This window comes from Macrobrachium nipponense, chromosome 36 (assembly GCF_015104395.2).
Source record: "Macrobrachium nipponense isolate FS-2020 chromosome 36, ASM1510439v2, whole genome shotgun sequence".
NCBI lineage: Eukaryota > Metazoa > Arthropoda > Malacostraca > Decapoda > Palaemonidae > Macrobrachium > Macrobrachium nipponense.
Genome location: NC_087220.1, coordinates 49738054 through 49757582, shown reverse-complemented (window position 1 = coordinate 49757582; position 19529 = coordinate 49738054). Strand labels below are relative to the sequence as shown.

Below are 19529 nucleotides of genomic sequence, written 5' to 3'. Positions count from 1 at the left end.
ACCCATGGCATCCAAGACTGACCAGGCTAGCTATTTGATTAGAAAAAGAACACAACTTCAGTAAGGACCAGATAGTACTTTGAAGCATCTTTTCTGTACGTAGATATCCCTCTTACATACATCATACATAACTTGAAAGTCTTTAAAGAAATTATAAGATTGTGTGTGTGCATACACACACACACACACACACACACACACACACACACACACCACACACACATATATATATATATATATATATATAATGTAATGAGGTTATGAACCTTGTCCGGAATTTTCTCGACTTTTATTATATGATTCGTTGCCCGATGTTCTGGGCAGATGACAAGGCCTTGAGGAGGTGAGCACTCTAAAACTCTTAGGGTGAGATACAACAAAATTTGGTCAACCATAACAGTTTTATTACGGAAATAAACATTTAAATACATTAAACAAAGAACAAACCGCGAAACTAAAGTTCCTAGCAGAAATCCACAGTACACGCAGTTTCGTACTGCTTTTCCCAATTTAATACAAATACTTGAAACTTCTCATGGCCTTTGTATGTTTGCAGCACATAGGATCTTTGATGTCACGTGCTTGTAAAGCACTAAGTCCACAACTGGACGAAAAATCTGCACAATACGAGACCCATTGACTCAATGTCACAAACAAATAACTTTCTTGCACTGGCAGCTTTCTTTGCTGCATAAATAGAGTCCCTCATCACAGGGATGGCACATATATACGTGGATAAAGTTAACTTACTGTTAAGACGGAATTCGACCTAGCATGGCGGACAGCTGGGAGTCGGAGAATTGAGAGACACACAATTTTTCTTTACGGTACTTACACGGATCAGGTTTCTGGGCAGGAATGAAGCGTCGCTTCGCCCTTCTTTAAAAGAAAACTTTCGCTTTCCCGCGTGAACTACAGAATCCTTGTAATTCAGGCGGGAATCATCGATTATTTCGACATTACGTATATTACTAAATCTATTTTATTCTTGAATGTGAAATATGACTGTTACGTTATTATTTAAGATCAATGAATTAACTTAAAGTTCTGGCTGAAGGCCGTAATCTGCAAATTCTTTAATGACTATGGAGTCCTTGGCTCCAAATCTATACATAGATAATTTATCTCTTACTAGTGATCAGCGAATTATATTTATTAACGAAAATTCATAACGTCTTCTTTTCTATAAGACGCGCTCCTTCCCCGCCATGCATTTAGGAATTGCATCATAAACTGTCGTGTATTGGACAGCTTTCTGTTCAATGAATCGCCCGCGAGATCCCTCAGTCTTGCCCCAATTTAACGCAACACTTGTGAAGTTAAATGGCGGGGATTTCGAATGATCAGTTCGAAATTCACGACAAACCTCATTATTCATTTGGTAAACATGTAACTCCAAGCGTCAGGCATACACAATCTCTCTAAACAACCAACAGCTCATGACCTTCCCTTTCTCTCTCTCTCGCCAAGCGACCGGTCTCTCTCTCACTCTCTCTCTCTTTCTTCACTTCTTTCTCTCCACTCTAACAGGTAACCAAAATGAGAGAGTTGCATCATAAAATAAACATTTATTAACAACGAAAAAACAGCAAAACAATTAGGTCTCACAGACTAACTTAATTCAAGTTACCCCACTATCAAAATGTCTAAACAGTAATTAGTCACACCAAAATGTCTATTATCCATCGGGACTCCCTCGGTCCCCCCATCATGGTTCCTTGCCAGAACCGTCTGTTTCAAAGACATAAGAACACCCCGTAAGTACACAAACAAGTTTAACAATCAGAGATTAAAGATTGAATATTCCCACAAAAATGTCAAATAGGTAACAAGCCACTCTTTGGCTAAAACAGTTCAAAACTCACCCAAGCAGCCGGAATATTTAACACACTATATTATAAACACTTTTGGAGAGCACCACGGCATCTTGTCTTTCTCTCAAAGACGCCTCTAAGCCAAATCCCCCATAGACTTGTGTATCATACATTTTAAAAGGAAGAGGCGCACACGCACATACGAATGCACATTTCGTTACCGCCTCATATTACTGGCTGCAACTAGTTTCCCAAAGGCACTTTGAAAGAGTTCATGAACTGAGTACATTGACTTGCTTTTCTATGCAGGTTTTATCTCACACCACACACAGAAACCATCATCAGCTTTTCTCAGGTCGTTGCTTCTCCACATTCCAATAGGTCACAGCGAAAACATATTGGCAATATATCATAAATCATAACCCTAGGAGAATATATATATATATATATATATATATATATATATATATATATATATATATTAAATGTAAAATAAATACTGGACAACATGAAAGTACACAAATGACTTGGCCCTGAATTTTAATTCCAAATGAATAGTATCTGTAGCTAGTAAATAGAGAAGCTTATTCCTCGCTTATGTCTGCATGATGTGCTTAATTCAATATGGTGGCTAGTGCAGGCACTTCATAGACTAGTTCTTTCCTTCTCTACATTGTCTATATTTTAGTTTTCTTTAGATTACACTAATATTGCTCTTATATTTTTCCTACAAGTACTAAATCAATTAGAGGTGTGACACTTCTAAATCAGGTGCAAGTGTTATTAGAACTAAGAGTCCCTTACATGAGGTGCAAGTGCTATACTCATATAAGTGGTATGAGTCACACTTAAGTGCAATAGTTATATCTAAATCAGACCAAGTGTTGTATCCACGTAAGAAGAGTGTCACACTTATATAAGAAGCAATACAAACTGGTTAACATAAAGTGTCACACCAGTAAAGGGTATACAACATGAAATGGTAGGCAAAATAAAAATCACAGCCATAAAAAGTTCCAACATAAAATGGTAGAAAAGTCTGTCACAACCATAAAAGTTCCAATATAAGTTGTGAAAAAAAAACTGTCACAGCCACAAAAAGGTCCAACATAAAAGTTTAGTAACAAAACTGTCACAGCCATCAAAAGGTCCAACATAAAATGGTAGAAATGGTAGAAAAAAACTGTCACAACCATAAAAAGGTCCAGCATAAAATGGTAGGCAAAAAAAACTGTCAACCATAGAAAGGTCCAACATAAAATGATGAAACAAAACCTGGCACAACCATAAAAAGGTCCAACATAATATAGTAGACAAAAAACTGGCGCAACCATAAGAAGGTCCAACATAAAATGGTGTAAAAAAATAAATAAATAAACTAGCACAACCAAAAAGGGTGTGATACAAAAAGGCAAACAACGTTTAGTGGTTGAATGTTTTTATTGGTTTCCAATCAGAGCAGACATTTTCTGCCACAGCCTTCAGGCGAAAACGTTTCCACGTATTTGTCAGGAAAACACCACAACAACGTTTTCAACTGCCTGACTTTCGAAGCAATGGGATAAGTTGTTCTTGTTTAACAGTTAGTCAACGTCCTAAAGACGGAGAGAACCCAGATAAGATGCAGTAGTAGTACTACTACTATACAGGTTTATACAGAAAACAGCACAAAATTTATCATGGAGTAACGGGTGACATACAGCAGTCACTCTGTTGTTTGTTCAGTCGTTTCAACTTTGTGGTGAAGGTTAACCAGTGAATTGTAGAAGAACAAAATGTGCAATCTGTTTTGCAACACTAACAAAGACAAACTGGTAACGCTACTATGGTACTATGCTAGTACTACGTACAGTGCTGCATTGTTCCTTACATTTGATTCACACCAGGAAGACATATGTAACTGCAAGGGTTAGTATTCTAAGAGAGATGCTGAGAGAAATATTATTGTGATTCTTGATAGGCCTCTTTCATACTGAACTGATCAATGCACTTTACATTACAAAAACCATAAATGAAACACCAAGTCTCAAGTTAAGTAAAAAGTTTTTTTCCAATAAATTTCGTATGCTCTCTGATATCATTTCTGGCAAAATATTTTCTAGGGTATATGAAACCTGAACCTTGGCTTAAGGAGCTTTGAAAACGAGACTGAATTTCATAAGAGTTTGTGGATAAAATCTATTATCAACCTTTGTTTCCACAGTTTTATTTCTTGAGGTAGAATGGACTCTTTATGCATTATGGTAGTTTATTTCTGAGACGCGACCATAATACGAAGACTGAATTTCATTCTATATATTAGTCTTTTTTTAATTCTACGTCATGGATGGTATCAAATAAAAATTAAAACATTCTGACTAGGTAGTACACATCCTCAGCACTGTATGATATACCATCCGTTGCTTCTAGAACAATTTGATGTATACATTTACTTCCCATCAAACCCATGCAACTAAGGTCTGTACAGTTTTAGGTAATCAGTGCCATTACATATTACGTAAAACTTTAACAAAAAAATCTAATCCACAAAATTACTATTTCCGCTTTTCTCTTGCTCAGAATAGTAAAGAATCTACTATTTATGAAGTTTGAAGGCATTGAAACTTCAAATAGCTATAGATGTTATACTCTGAAAGTGGCGTGAGTATAACTGGAAGCGTCCCTAGGAATAGATTCATTCTCATTTTACATCTCATGTGACAGAGCCATCTTATTCCAGAAGTACAATTTCAGAGTTGTGCTTCAGAAAAAAACGGGCTACAAGATTACGACAGAGGTCAACATAATAACAACATTTTCTCTGGAAATGATTTAACTCTCCATCTACCAGAATACCAACAAATTCCAAAATCTCGTACCAACCATCAGCCAACACCCCCAAAACAGCACAACAGCTTTATTCATCCATGATACTCGTTCCTCAAAAAAGAAACAACACTAAAGTGTCGGGACATCCAATTTCATATAGTCTCCCTTCCATCTATGTCTAGGCTATTCTCGTTTTCTTCGGAGACGACGTCTTTCTTGCATCTTCTTGTGGGTTCCGGTAGGAGGTGGAAAGCTTTGGGGATTGGGATGTTTTCCCAGTAACCTGGAAATCTTGCGCCCGAGGACCTGGAGAAAAGGGATGGCACGATTATCGTTAGTTTCCACAGTTTCACACCTGTGCTAGTAGTACTTGCATCAGAATAAGGTACAGGGAAAGATTTAAGATATCATTAAATAATTAATCTCGCTTTTTCAGTCTTTTAAATGACAATATTATCATTACCCACGACAGGAGAGTCAAAATAAATTCATTGTTTCAAGTTTTTTTTTAACTGGGTAAGTTTACTATCACGTCCACCGTTATGCTGCTTATTATGCTACTGTACAATTTCATTATCCACAGACGTGCCATCTTTATGGCAGAACCTGGTATACTTTCCGGTCTACTTATTGCAACATCTGATATACCTTCTAAGTAGTCTTGCTTAGTGCAAAACCTTGTATATTTTCTTGTCTTACTTATTTCAAAACACTGAATACTTTCTAGTCTTACTTTTTGCAAAACCTGGTGCACTTTCTAGTCTTATGTATTGCAAAATCTGATATACATTTTGGTCTTACTTATTGCATAATATTAAATACTTTCCAATCTTACTTATCGCAAAACCTGGTGTACGTTCTAGTCATACTAATTGAAAAACCAGCCTTACTTATTGCACTGCATGGAAAGCGGTGCATTGAAGTACATGTCGTGGAGAACTCCGGATCGGAGGGGCGTCCACTGGATGGCATGGTAATTCCCTCTCCATCCCAGGTCAGGAGAAGTTGGCTGAAGCTCCCACCTGCGGGAAATTTCAGTCAGCACGAATCCTACAACGTTCTTCTCTTGGATAAGGTCGGGGAAAGAGACTCGGTTTAAAAATATCTGATTTTCATGAACTGCACGACTTATTTCAGTAAGTAATTTGTCCAAAACGAGATTACGCTAAAGATGACTAAAAGAGAATGTCCCTGAGTCAGTAACTTCTGACTGTCACTATAAGCCTAATGTTCATGGACAGTCACTGCCGCTTGTTGAATATTTTCATGCTCCACCCACAAGGAGTCCCCCTGCCTGCTTATTCCTCTATACATTATGCTCTGAAGTCGACAGGCATTACCAAAGAAAGTGTTACTATCTTCAATGTGCCTAGCCTATTTCCACTGACCAGGATTTAACCTTAACGTCATATACAGCCTACTTGGAAGCGTAATACTACCTCTTCATGAACTCGAAGTATTCCACGAGTGTCTTCGTGTCCACAGAGGACTTGCACACCTCCAGGTCCACCTTGGGGTAGTAATGCACGTAGTTGACACACATCTCGTCGCTTATGGCAAAACCGCCCACAGTGACGTTGACTCTGTCCGCGGTGGAGAACTCGCAGGACATGATCAACGCATCACCCTGAGGAGTTCGACAGACTTTATTAGAATTAATAATACTATTTAACCTTGCATGTTCCAGGGTCAAAGTTTAGGAATCTGGCCATTTTAAAACTTCCATTTATCTGCATGTTCTCTTTAAGGGCTCCAGTGTGTATTCGTAAGATGCAATTTCCCCAAAACTACTTATAAATGCATACCAGTCCTGCAGTAAGGCACCAAACCTTGATATACTAAAGGAACAACATAAATACGAGAAGGGCCCCATCACAAATTTTAGACATCAGTTAAATAGCATTATAGAAATAATATGACAATGTTACCGGCTCAACATGGACGGGTTTGGGCAACCTCCGAATCTCTTGGAAGTGGGTGGAATAGTGGTTGTCTCTGTTGAGCTCCGGGAGTTCGTCCTCTCCTCTGTAATGTTTGGTCCACGCCCGCACGCCCGTCAGATGGGTGTGCAGCTGCGACCCGAAGATGTAGATGCCCTCCTCAGAAAGACCCTGTGGGTTGCCAAGTATGAATCTTAATACTTGACTGTAGAATATCTAAGAGATATGAGGAGTGTTGGTAAAAGATGAGGGAGTTTAAATATAACATAATCTACATTAGGAACTGTATAGTTAATTAGAAATGTCTAGATTCATGGGATATCTATATTAACCCTCTTATGCCGACTGGACGTATTTTACGTCGACATTTTTTGTCTCTCGTGTGCCGACTGGTATTTATTTTACGTCGACTTACAAAAGTTTTTTTTTTAAATTCGCGGAAAATACTTATAGGCCTACCAGCCTAAAACTTTTGAATCACGCGCCTTGGGGGATGCTGGGAGTTCACGGATCAAGGTGTTGTTTGTTTACAATCGTTACGCAGGCGCGCAAGAGCGAATTTCTTTCTTGCCGCACTAAAAAGTATCTGTGACACATCTCGGAAATAATTTCGTCACTTTGACATAATTTTTGTACCATTGTAAATTAGCCGTTACATGAAGTATTATATATGAAAATGTGCGCATTTGTATGTAGAACACAACAATAAAATATTCATGATTGTAGCTTTTATCAGTTTTGAGATATTTTCATATAAATAACGATAATTGCCAAAATTTCAACCTTCGGTCAACTTTGACTCTACCGAAATGGTCGAAAAACGCAATTGTAAGCTAAAACTCTTATATTTTAGTAATATTCAATCATTTACTTTAATTTTGAAACTAATTGGAAGTCTCTAGCACAATATTTTCGATTATGGTGAATTTATGAAAAAACTTTTTCCTTACGTCCGCGCGGTAACTTCCGAAAAAAATCATACATGCGATTGTGGTAATGTTTGCACCATTTTAAAATTAGCCGTTATATAAAGTTTTATATATGGAAATGTGCGCAATTTCATACACAATACAACTAAAAACAACCCATGGTTGTAGCTTTTATCAGTTTTGAGATATTTTCATATAAATAACGATAATTGCCAAAATTTCAACCTTCGGTCAACTTTCGACTCTACGAAATGGTCAAAAAACGCAAGTGTAAGCTAAAACGCTTATATTCTAGTAATATTCAAGCATTTACCTTCATTTTGCAACAAATTGGAAGTCTCTAGCACAATATTTCGATTTATGGTGAATTTATGAAAAAAATAACATTTTCTTTACGTCCGCGCGGTAACTCTTCCGAAAAAATCATACGTGCGATTGTGGTAATGTTTGCACCATTTTAAATTAGCCGTTACATAAAGTTTTATATATGAAAATGTGCGCAATTTCATTTAGAATACAACAAAAAATAATTGAAGGTTGTAGCGTTTCTCATTTTTTAAATCATATTTGCATATTAATCACGATAATAGAAAAAAAACCACGTTCGGTCAACTTTGACTCTACCGAAATGGTCGAAAAACGCAATTGTAAGCTAAAACTCTTACAGTCTAGTAATATTCAGTCATTTATCTTCATCTTGAAACAAATTCTAAGTCTCTAGCAAAATATTTAGATTTATGGTGAATTTAAAAAAAAATCTTTCCTTCCCTCCACGCGCGGATTCTCCGCCACAAATCTCCGAAATGCGTACGTCCCATTCTCGGAATATTTGCTCCGTTTCATATTAGGCATTTCATAGAGTTTTATATATGAAAATGTGCGCAATTTCATGTAGAATAAAACGAAAAATATTTGAAGGTTGTAGCTTTTCTTATTTCCGAAATAATTGCATATAAAAAATATATATATAAAAAAATTCGACATTCGGTCAACTTTAACTCGTCAGATATGGTCAAACTGCAATTGTAAGCTAATACTCTTACAGTATAGTAATATTCAATCATTTGTCTTATTTTGAAAGAAATTGGAAGTCTCTAGGACAATATTTAGATTTATGGTGAATTTTTGAAAAAAAATATTTGTTTACGTCCACACGTTACGAATTCATGCATTATTTTGTGATAATATTTTCTCTGTGTTGCTTTATCGTTTTACAATATGTATATACCAAAATGATCGAAATTTAGTGTACATTACAACGAAAAAAAGTAACTTGTTACCTTTAACCGTTTTTCGCACAGCGCGATTTGAATACATATATGAAATTTCGTTTTTGTGCTATCATATATCGCATTATTTATATATGATAATGATAATTTTTTTCATTTCTGATGGTTGCATACTAAACTTCAGGCAATGACAAAAAAAGAGCCAAAAATGAACTCTTAATCTTGAAAACTAAACGCGCTGTGATTTTTTTAAAAAAATATTTTTTCCGCTTCCGCGCTCACTCCCAAACCTCTCCGGCATACGGGAGACAATTTTTTATTTACCGCTCCGGCGTAAGAGAGTTAAACAGATATTTCACCAATTGTTTCTGCCAAGCTACATATAAACTTGACATGTTATGGAAAGATTATTGCATCACAGTCATCTTTCAGTCTTAACCATCCTATGCATAATGATATCATGAAGTTTAGAAACCATTTTACAGACTTAGCTACTCCAGTCACAGTTCGAGGGATGGAGATCTACTGACATGATTGTGAGTTTGAGTCTGACTCTACATGGCCATGACTTTTGAAACTGACTGTACGTTGCTATGACTTTTGAGACTGACTGTACATGGCCATGACTTTTGTGACTGACTGTACATGTCCATGACTTTTGAGACTGACTGTACATGTCCATGACTTTTGAGACTGACTGTACATGGCCATGACTTTTGAGACTGACTGTACGTTGCTATGACTTTTGAGACTGACTGTACATGTCCATGACTTTTGAGACTGACTGTACATGGCCATAACTGACTGTACACAAGGATTCAATTCTATACGTTCATTCATATATGATTTTACCATTGAGCCTTTTCTCCTTAGGGTGACTGCAGATAAAAAAAAGGTCAACAACACCAACGTCCTTGACATACAGCACCACTCACCTCTGTCTTGCACATAATCATGTATTTCTGAATTGTATGGGTCTAATAATCCAGTGCCTCTCTAATTCCATCTGTCCAGCAGATTCTCAAGTCTCAGTGTCCTTCTTCCTCCCAAAACATCAGATTTATCCACAAAATTATCACCCCCTTATCCTCTCTACAAGACTAGACCCCAATATAATCAGATGGTTTTTTTTATCATGCTAACCTTCCTTGCATAAATGTGCGTGTGTGTTTGATCTAATTCTACTAACCAGGGCTGTGCACTCAGGGACACAGTAACCCGAGAGGGTGAAGGAGGCTGCTTTGGGTGGGATGGCCATCTTGTCGGTGTACTCCAACCCCAACTCTATGATTCCTGCGTCATGTTTCCTCAGCCTCGAAGTGTAGTGGATTGCAACTCCAGAACTGTCCACACGACCTTTTAATAAGTTTTGTCTTTATTACATTACGCCTTATTACACGAAGCTGGCAGGAAGATGTTAACATTCTTACAAGTTATTATTATAATTACAGCATGGAAATGGTGTTGATAAGATGGAAAGTTTATCAGGGTTTGTTAGTTCTCTAAATAAATATTCATGTGGGTGTTACACACCTGGAATGACTATATTAGATACAAGACATATGATTATCAAATTCACAAAGGTCGTTTTTGCATTGACACCAGGCCTGGATAACTACTTTCTCCTTCTAGGATAAAACTGAACGCCAGGTTCACCACGAATATTTGTACGCTAATCAGATGGTAATTATAAAAGACTGACTATGATAATGTCTCTCTCTCAGTACACACATCCATATAACCACAGCAATGCAGTGTTTCCCTTCTTTGAACACTGGACTCACCCTTGTTAAGTCCTGGGTTATTATAATGGACTTCCAGCATGACAAATGGGTTGAAGTCCGGCCCTCCTATGGGTAGACCTGCTTCCTGAAAGCAAAAAAAAAAAAAATAATAATAATAAAACAAGCAATAGTATATTATTCTCATCTTCAGAGATGGCTGCCTGCTCTCCCTGACAAGAAGGTATTTGATGGTTGAAAGTCACAGTCTTGCGGACTTCCGAGTACACTTCCTCAGTACCCAGATGAGGGAGGTAACTATCCTCTGCTTAAAGTTCTCTGAGATGAGGTTCTTGAATTTTTGATGAGATATAGTTCTTTTAATTCATTCCTGTCATTCAGATTTTGTTGCGAACGTAATCAAATGATAATTATTGACTACACAACTGTTTTCGAATGGGAATATTTTTAATTACGTTTTATAGCGAATCACGAGTAAATGCATTTTGTTAAATCAGTTAAGTATATCTGAAACTGGCGGTTAAAATGCTTTAGTAAACTGGGAAAACTATTGTTATTATTATCATATTGTCCAATCACACTCCTAAAATAGGTCAAGTTTTTAGACCACCACGGACTCATAGATTGCTGTTGAAGAAAGAATACATTGATGCATAGGTTACTTTAATTTTTTTTATCTCTATTCATACAGACATTCCATCATGAGGTTGATTGTTTTAAGAGTTATTGGTTCTTCAGGAGTTCCACATAAATGAGGTCTCATTCTGAATAATGATATAATCATAAGAATGATTAATCTCTTATTCCTCTGAATCAAAGACGAACTAGTTTCTACCGCGGACACGTCACTGGCTACCAAGGGTAACCCAGAGTCTACCAAGGTAGAATCCGAGCCTTGCCCGCGGCTCTGGCTTACCAACTCACCTCTGGGTATACAAATGGAGATGCCCCCATCGCCCAGGCTGCCAAAACCCGCTTGCAAGCGTCTATTTCCGGTGCCCTGTCGGCAGCGTGGCAGGGACCCTGGGGGGAAAAAGAAGCCAACCTGTATTTCAATCAATTATTCGCGGAAATTATTGATATTTTATTAATGGATAGAATGCAGTGTTGGGAGACATGGGTATTCAGCGTTACTTTGAGGTGTCCAGGGGGAGCAAAGACCACCCCTACCCCGCCCCCGGAACAGGTCAGGGCACGGCGCCTTATTTGGGTTAGGCAGGTAAGGTCTGGTTAGGTCAGGAAACGTTATTCTGAGACAGGTTAGGATTTGCTTCTCATTTTTTACCTGTTTACTGGGACAATTCCTTTTTTTTGTGATGAATATTTGGATGACTTGATAGCCAGTTGCAAGTGCATCCTTGTATGCCCATTCTAGGCCAGATCCGAAAAAAAAGCAAAAGGTGAAAAGAGCAGAGACTACTACCTAGGGAAAACAGAAGCAAACAGAGTGCCAAAGTTTAGCTGCAGAAGGAAAGAGTAAAAAAAAAAAAAAAAAATGACAAAACCACCAGCAACCTCATCTCTGTTGGCTGGTCAGAGTTTGAGATGTCCACAACAAGACCTTAGCAATCTTACTGGCAGCCTTTGGGCGAGGACCTGTGCTGGCATAAGGCCAGATTATTAATCTAAACCAACCTGGTATCTTGGGACCTCGAAATCCGGGGGATACTCGCAGTGGAAGACTTCCATGTGATGGACCAAGTCCTCATTGCCAGGTTGAATGGCGGGGCCAAACTGCGGAGGAAATAGGTATTACATTTATGAAAAGCAACATCAGTCAAATACGACGTATATAGGAATGCTAAAACAGTCAAGGATATCGTGAATACGCGCAGACCTACTATAGTAGATTCACATCAACCGTGCATGTGATGTCTAGGCCCGTTCCTTACAACGCTCCTGATTGGCTGTTGATAAGGCAATCGCAGGGCTAGAAACTCTCAGTTTCCAGCCATGTGATTGGCTTATCAACATCCAATCAGGAGCGTCGTAAGGGACGGGCCTAGACTTCACATGCACGGTTGATGTGAATCTACTATAGGCTTTTGGACAGAGTATGGTGGTTTAAAAGGCATCTGTCCTAGATCGTGACACCCAAGGGGTTTAACTGTAACCACTTTTGCGACGTGTTTATTACAAGGCCGTTGGGCATGGCCGTAAAAAACGTAAACAAATGACTGTTAGTATCATAAAGATAATGACCCCCAAGAAATATTAGTCCTGGATGACGACTTCTAAGAAATATTAGTCCTGGATGACGACCCTCCAAGAAATATCAGTCCTAGATGACGACCTCTGAACTCCTCCTTACCTCCAGGATGTGGTGCTTCTTGGTGAAGTCGTCGGGCAATCTCTCCACTGTGCACCAGTAGGTCGTCTCCTCACCAGGGACCTCCACATGTTTCGATCGAATCTGGGTGGGGAAAGTGGGCGCCATTACTATAGTAGATTCACATCAGCCGTGCATCTGATGTCTATAGGCCAGCCCTTTCCGACGCTCCTGATTGGCTGTTGATGAGCCAATCACAGGGCTGGAGACTCCCAGTCTCTCTCTCTCAAGAGAGCGTTCCCATAGGGAGGAAGTATTACGTATGTTCCACCTCTCCTGAAGGATACTTTTGAAAGACGTATCCCTCAGGAGATCGAACATACGTACATCCTACCTATGTGAACTCTCTCGAGAGAGGCTGAGAGTTTCCAGCCCTGTGATTGACCTCTCTCGAGCGAGACTGAGATTTTCCAGCCTTGTGATTGGCTCATCTACAGCCAATCAGGAGCGTCGGAAAGGACTGGCCCTCGAGACATCAGATGCACGGCTGATGTCAATCTACTATAGACAACCACGGATAACTACTATATAGCTGTTACCTACAACTATTACCACTATAGATTCAGGAATATGTTAACAGCATGGAAAACCATCATAACTTACTGCTGTACCTTCAGGAATATATAACTCGAACCTCAATATTGGTAGGGATGTAGTACTTACCTCTATCACCTTGCACTCCTTCCTGTGGTGGTTGTTCGTAGGCAGGTTCGGTTTCAAAAGCTGGACTCGAACCAGCCCGTTTGAGTCTCCGGCCGCTCGGACGCCCCCTAGGCGGTAGAGGGGGCCAGCCCCCCACGACCATAAGACGTGGGTTGTGCCTCCCTTGATTGGTGGAGAAATGGGCGTCATGGATGAGAGGAAAAATGGTATATACAGTCAATTATGAGAATAATGATTGTACATTGCAATATGGCATTTCAGATCTCTCTCTCTCTCTCTCAACGATTGTACATTGCAATGTGGCATTTAAGATTTCTCTCTCTCTCTCCAAAGCAGTTATTTACCGCGATGATACAATGGTTAATTTGATCTCTCTCTCTCTCTCTCTCTCACTGAAGGAGTGAATTACCTCGATGATAACAGTCCGTATTCTCTCTCTCTCTCTCTCTTTCCAGTTATTCACCTCGATAATAAAATTGTCCGTATTCTCTCTCTCTCTCTTTCAAGCAGTTATTTACGTCAATGTTGAAATAGTCAAGTTGCTCTCTCTCTCTCTCTCATCAAGCTGTTACTCACCTCGATAATAACAAAGTTCGTATTCTCTCTCTCTCTAAACAAGTGAAATAATTACCTCGATGAGGTAGTGGCCCGGATGACAGGTGTCGAAGGATCTCGAGAAGGTGAATTTGAGGACGCCGTCGGCCACCTTGTACCGGAAGTCCCGACAGGCCTGGTGCGACGCCACGACCATCCGACCGTCGCTGTCAATCAATGCATTCTGGAAAGAAAGGAATGAGTAAATATAATAAAAAATAAAATAAAGGTGCATTCATAAAATAATAAACAAATAAACGAAATGGTACGTAAATAAAATAATATGTATTACAAAATGTCAAAAATAAAATATATACATTAAAAAAAATTCAGTTATAAATATAATAAAATATAAAATAAATACACATTAATAAACTAATAAATAAATAAATAAACAAAACGGTACGTAAATAAAATAATATGTATTAAAAAATGTCAAAAATAAAGTAATATAATAAGTAAAATATGTAAAAAAATTCTTTCTGGAAATAAATGAGCAAACGAATTAGTAAATATAATAAAAAAATAAAACAAATACATTAATAAAATTATAAATAAATAAACGAAATGGTACGTAAATATAATAATATATACATTAAAAAATTAAAATCTATAAAAGTAAAATATATTTAAAAAATAAAATTTGAAAAATTCATTCTGGAAATAAATAAAAAGGAATTTATAAATATAATAAAAAATAAAATAAATACACCAGTAAGATAATAAATGAATGAATGAAATGGTACGTAAATAAAATAATATATATTAAAAAATTAAAATGTGAAAAAATGCTTTGTGGAAATAAATGAATAAATGAATGAGTAGATATAATAAAAAATAAAATAAATACATCAATAATATGATAAATAAATAAACGAAAGGGTACGTAGATAAAATAGTATATAATTAAAATGTAAAAAATAAATATATCAGAAAAATCAAGTTAAAAAATTCATTCTGAAAATGAATTAATAAATGAATTAGTAAATATAATAAGAAATAAGATAAATACCGTTAATAAACTAATAAATAAATACACGAAATGGTACGTAAATAAAATAATATATATTAAAAATTTAAATGTAAAAAATAAAATAAACATATTAAAAATTTAAATGCAAAAAAAATGAAATAAATATATTCAAGAAATAAAATGTGAAAATATTTTAATGATGAATAAAATAGAATAAAATAAAAATGTAAACAGATCAAGAGAACCATTAATGTAATAAAATAATAACTAATAAATAAAAAAATTAAAATGTAAAAAATAAAATAAATATACTACAAAAATGAAATGTGAAAAATTTTTAGTGATGAATAAAATAAAATAAAACGAAAATTTATACAAATCAAGAAAATCATTAATATAAATGAAATAATAACCAATAAAATAAACAATAAAGAAACAAAAGGGGGTTTCCTATCAGAATCATAGTTATACTCTTTAGCAGAGGGAAAAATTTCCCTTTCGAAGAAAATAGAGTACTACTGCTGTGCCTAGCAGATCTAAAAGCTGCTAGGAATAGCAGCAGGCAGAGGGCAGTGCGCGAATTTTTATTTATTTATTTTTTTTTTTTTAGTTTTCTGCACACCAGTGGGTCTGATATACTGATCATTGTGATATGCGCACGTTTTTTACAGTTTTCTGCACATCAGGGTGTATGATATCCTGACCATAGCAAATTCTTAGTATACACCAAGAAAGGCCAAACTTGCAGGGGATTACCAAAGGTACAAGTGACAAAAACGAAACACTGATCAGATGACTCGACGAAAGAGGAATTTTTTTTTTTTTTTTTGTGTGTGTCAGGGAAATTCAGGATCTCGGTCCAGAAAATGTTCAAGAACGCAGACGAAGCCATACGAATCGAGAGACATGCCATGAATGCTGAAGAACCTACATACCATCCAGTCTCGTTCGAAACGGGTCAAGCAAGGTGGACCTCTTTGACTCCAAGGCGAGTGTGTGTGGGGGTGTGTATACATACATCCCTTTTGCATTTGATGTCTAGGCCAGTTCCTTACGACGCTCCTGATTGGCTGTTGATAAGCCAGTCACAGGGCTGGAAACTCTCAGGCTCTCTCGAGAGTTCACATAGGCAGGATATATGTGCCATCTCTCCTGAGGGATACTTTTGAAAGAGAGGTGGAACATACATCCTACCTATGTGAACTCTCTCGAGAGACTGAGAGTTTCCAACCCTGTGATGGGCTTATCAACAGCCAATCAAGAGCTTCGTAAGGGACTGGTCTAAACGTCAAATGCACGGCTGATGTGAATCTACTATAGTACTATACTTCTTTTCCAAAAAATTCAAGAGAATCCTTGTCGAGAAAAAATGCCAGAAACACGAAGGGGGTTCCATGTTACACAAAGAGAGAGAGAGAGAGAGAGAGAGAGAGAGAGAGAGAGAGAGAGAGGACGTCAAAGGCGATAACAGACGCACACAAAGGTAAAAGCTGTCATCCGCAGAAGGAGACAGACGAAGACATGTTACCCTTGATGTTCATATCTTAAGGACTTGCTTGACAGCGGAAACGCGCCTTCAAGCCTTCCAAACGTTAGGTTTTCGCTTATTCTGGGAGTAAACCTACAAACTACTTTGTTGTTCTTGTTTGGGGTTAGGAAAGGTCTATGAAAGAGCCTGAAAAGGTCTGAAAAAGATGTTTCGCTTTGAGTTAGGGATACAGGAATTTTAAGACAGGATATTTATGATTTATTTATTAGAATGAAAATCTAAAAAATAAATACGAACCATTATTTTGAATGAAATATAGCGTATTTACTCTAATTTTCGTTGGTAAGACTAGACAATTTGACCATAGATTTGAGCACGTTTTAAATCTTGCACGCATCCCAAGTAAGCTGGAGGTCGGATCAAGCTTTGCTCCAATGAACCTCACTTACCTGGTTACACGGATTTACGAAATATATATATACCTATATATATTCATTATACAGCAAACTCTGCAAGCAGGAAGTTTGAAAAAGTTTAAAAAGAAGAAATAATATTGCCCCAGAATGATCTATCATTCTTACTTGGAAATAAATATGAATATTAATCTATTACTTAAAATCCATTAATTTTCACATATATTAATTTATGACTTGAAACAAACTTTTTCGAGGTAAAAATTAATCATTCTAAATTACTTAATTAGACAGAGCATATTGTTACCACAAAGAAATAATTAATACATAAATAAATAAATCAGTAAAGAAAGAAATAAATATTAAATACATAAATAAAAAGTAAAAACACCCAAACATGAACGAAAGGAAATTCAACATTATATAACATATATATATATATATATATATATATATATATCTGAAAATAGAATCGTTTCTTAAAAGAAATATTGGACCTATTTTTACAGCGATAATGAAATATTGGTGTATCATAAACACACACACCCAAAACCCCGTGATCTGCTGTCCCTGAGAGAGAGAGAGAGAGAGAGAGAGAGAGACGAGAGAGAGAGAGAGAGAGAGAGAGAGTTAATGACGGTCAGAGGGAGAGAGTTCATCACTGGCCAGTTGATTATATATATATATATATATATATATATATATATATATATATATATATATATATATGTGTGTGTGTGTGTGTGTGTATTCCATATTGACAAGTTTTCACAAGGGATGCGGTCGCAAGGGGCTAGAGATGACCGGTAGACCTAGAACATGATCCACGCTACTCCCGCTCAAGACGCTAACCACCCAACCACGGTGATGAAGCGTCCATTCCATTCGATATTCTCGGATGTTAACGTTGAAATTTAGGCACTGCAACCAACCCCGCCCTCCACCCCTACCCCCTCTCTCTTGCCTCCACCCCTACCCCCTCTCCTTCCCAAGAATTCAAAGTAAGGCCGAATTTATGATTTCTATTACGAGTTGACGCTTGCAGGCATTAACGATTCGATTATCGTAATTAGGGATTCGTTAAGGGTAAATAGGGACTATTACTGTTTGCTCATTATCTAGAATTGGTAATTAAGGATTTTAAAAGGAGGAGAGAGAGAGAGAGAGAGAGAGAGAAAGAGAGAGAGAGAGAGAGAGAGAGAGAATATGAAACAATGATCAGGGTTGATTGTGTTAACCGACATATATAATTTTTCTGGAGATAAATAAAAAAAATCATATATATATATATATATATATATATATATGCATATATATGTATATACATACATATATATACATATAAAGTAGAATATACTGGTCATTTTTACTAAATACATATGTACACGTAATAGCCACAATGCCCTTTTAACTTATCAAATTTCTTTTGTTCTTTTTTTTTTTTTTAGTTTTTGGATACGCTCGTCACTACAAAGCCTCGAGATCCAACTTCAAAGAAATGTGAACGAAATCAAGATGTCCGGCAGCGGGAAACGATCCCGCGATACAAAAAAAAAAGGGGGGGTGGGGGGTGGGTGGCGGCGGCCGACAAGGAATTTGAGAAGTTCAGAGGGTATTGTGGCTATTATTCTCTCCCTCTCAAGAAATTTGAGAAGTTCAGAGGGCATTGTGGCTATTAGTCTGTCTGTCTGTCTCTCTCTCACGTCACCTGGAATCGGACTCGGCCGTGCCAATCGGTCCACAGGACGCAGTAGTCGGACCCGACGGCCTCCCCGCGATCCGAGAACCCGACCCCGACCCACGGGTGCGACGCCCCCCTCCGCCTGGAGTGGACCTCGAAGCGGATCGTCCGCTCCTGGTAGTCCACCCGCCAGAACAGGTGGTGGGTGTCGTTCAGGTCCAGAGCCACGTCGTGGATGGGTAATTGTTGCTGGTGGTGGTCGCTGGGGGAGGAGGAGGTGGAGGTGGAGCCGCCCGAGGACACGGCAGCGACGACGAGCGCCCCCAGGAGGAGCGCCGGCCCAGTCAGGAGAGAGCGCGGGAGGTCCCGCCATCGGTGATGGCTGCTACTGCCGCCGTTGTTGCTGTTGCCTCTTCGAGTCTTCATGCTTGACTGAAGGGAAGAAGCGGGTTTCGGCCGACGGTCGGGCGGGAGGAGGGAGGGAGTGATGGTGGGAATGGGAGGAGGTTGGGAGAAAGAAGGGACTAGAAGAAGGTATGGGTGAGGAGGCTGGGGGAAAGAAGGGAATATAATCTGTTTTTTTTTTTTTTCCATCTGCCACCCGCTTGTGGTCCTCCTCGCGCATGGCAACACTGCGTCCCTGGCTTGAAATAGTCACGCTATGTGTAAGTTTTATGTAAATAAACGACATCTGGGTGTACATTTGCAACTGAAAAGTGTTTTAATAATTTACCGTATGCGAATGACACCGTTAATATTCGAAATAGGATATTATTATAATCGTTGAATGTAAGCTAAATGTAACTATCAAAAGACCGGGCCGCAGTGTTACCATACAAAAACATGGACATTGTTATTATTGTTGAATGTAAGCTGCCTTTTAGGGGTGGCGAAAGGAAGGATTCGGGAAACGGGAGGGAAAAAA

General features: G+C 37.9%; 1 protein-coding gene across 1 annotated transcript; it reads right to left on the bottom strand.

Annotated features, from left to right (window-relative positions):
* Positions 1 to 3235: 3235 nt before the first annotated feature.
* On the bottom strand, positions 3236 to 19032 carry LOC135203622 (dopamine beta-hydroxylase-like). The gene is made up of 12 exons (XM_064233453.1): positions 18632 to 19032; positions 14086 to 14232; positions 13455 to 13616; positions 12774 to 12875; positions 12098 to 12196; positions 11387 to 11485; positions 10505 to 10589; positions 9910 to 10076; positions 6551 to 6733; positions 6062 to 6249; positions 5513 to 5644; positions 3236 to 4928 (listed from the first exon to the last, which is right to left on the bottom strand). The coding sequence occupies exons 1-12, from the start codon at positions 19028 to 19030 to the stop codon at positions 4775 to 4777; spliced, it is 1917 nt and encodes a 638-aa protein (XP_064089523.1). The 5' UTR covers positions 19031 to 19032; the 3' UTR covers positions 3236 to 4774.
* Positions 19033 to 19529: the final 497 nt, after the last annotated feature.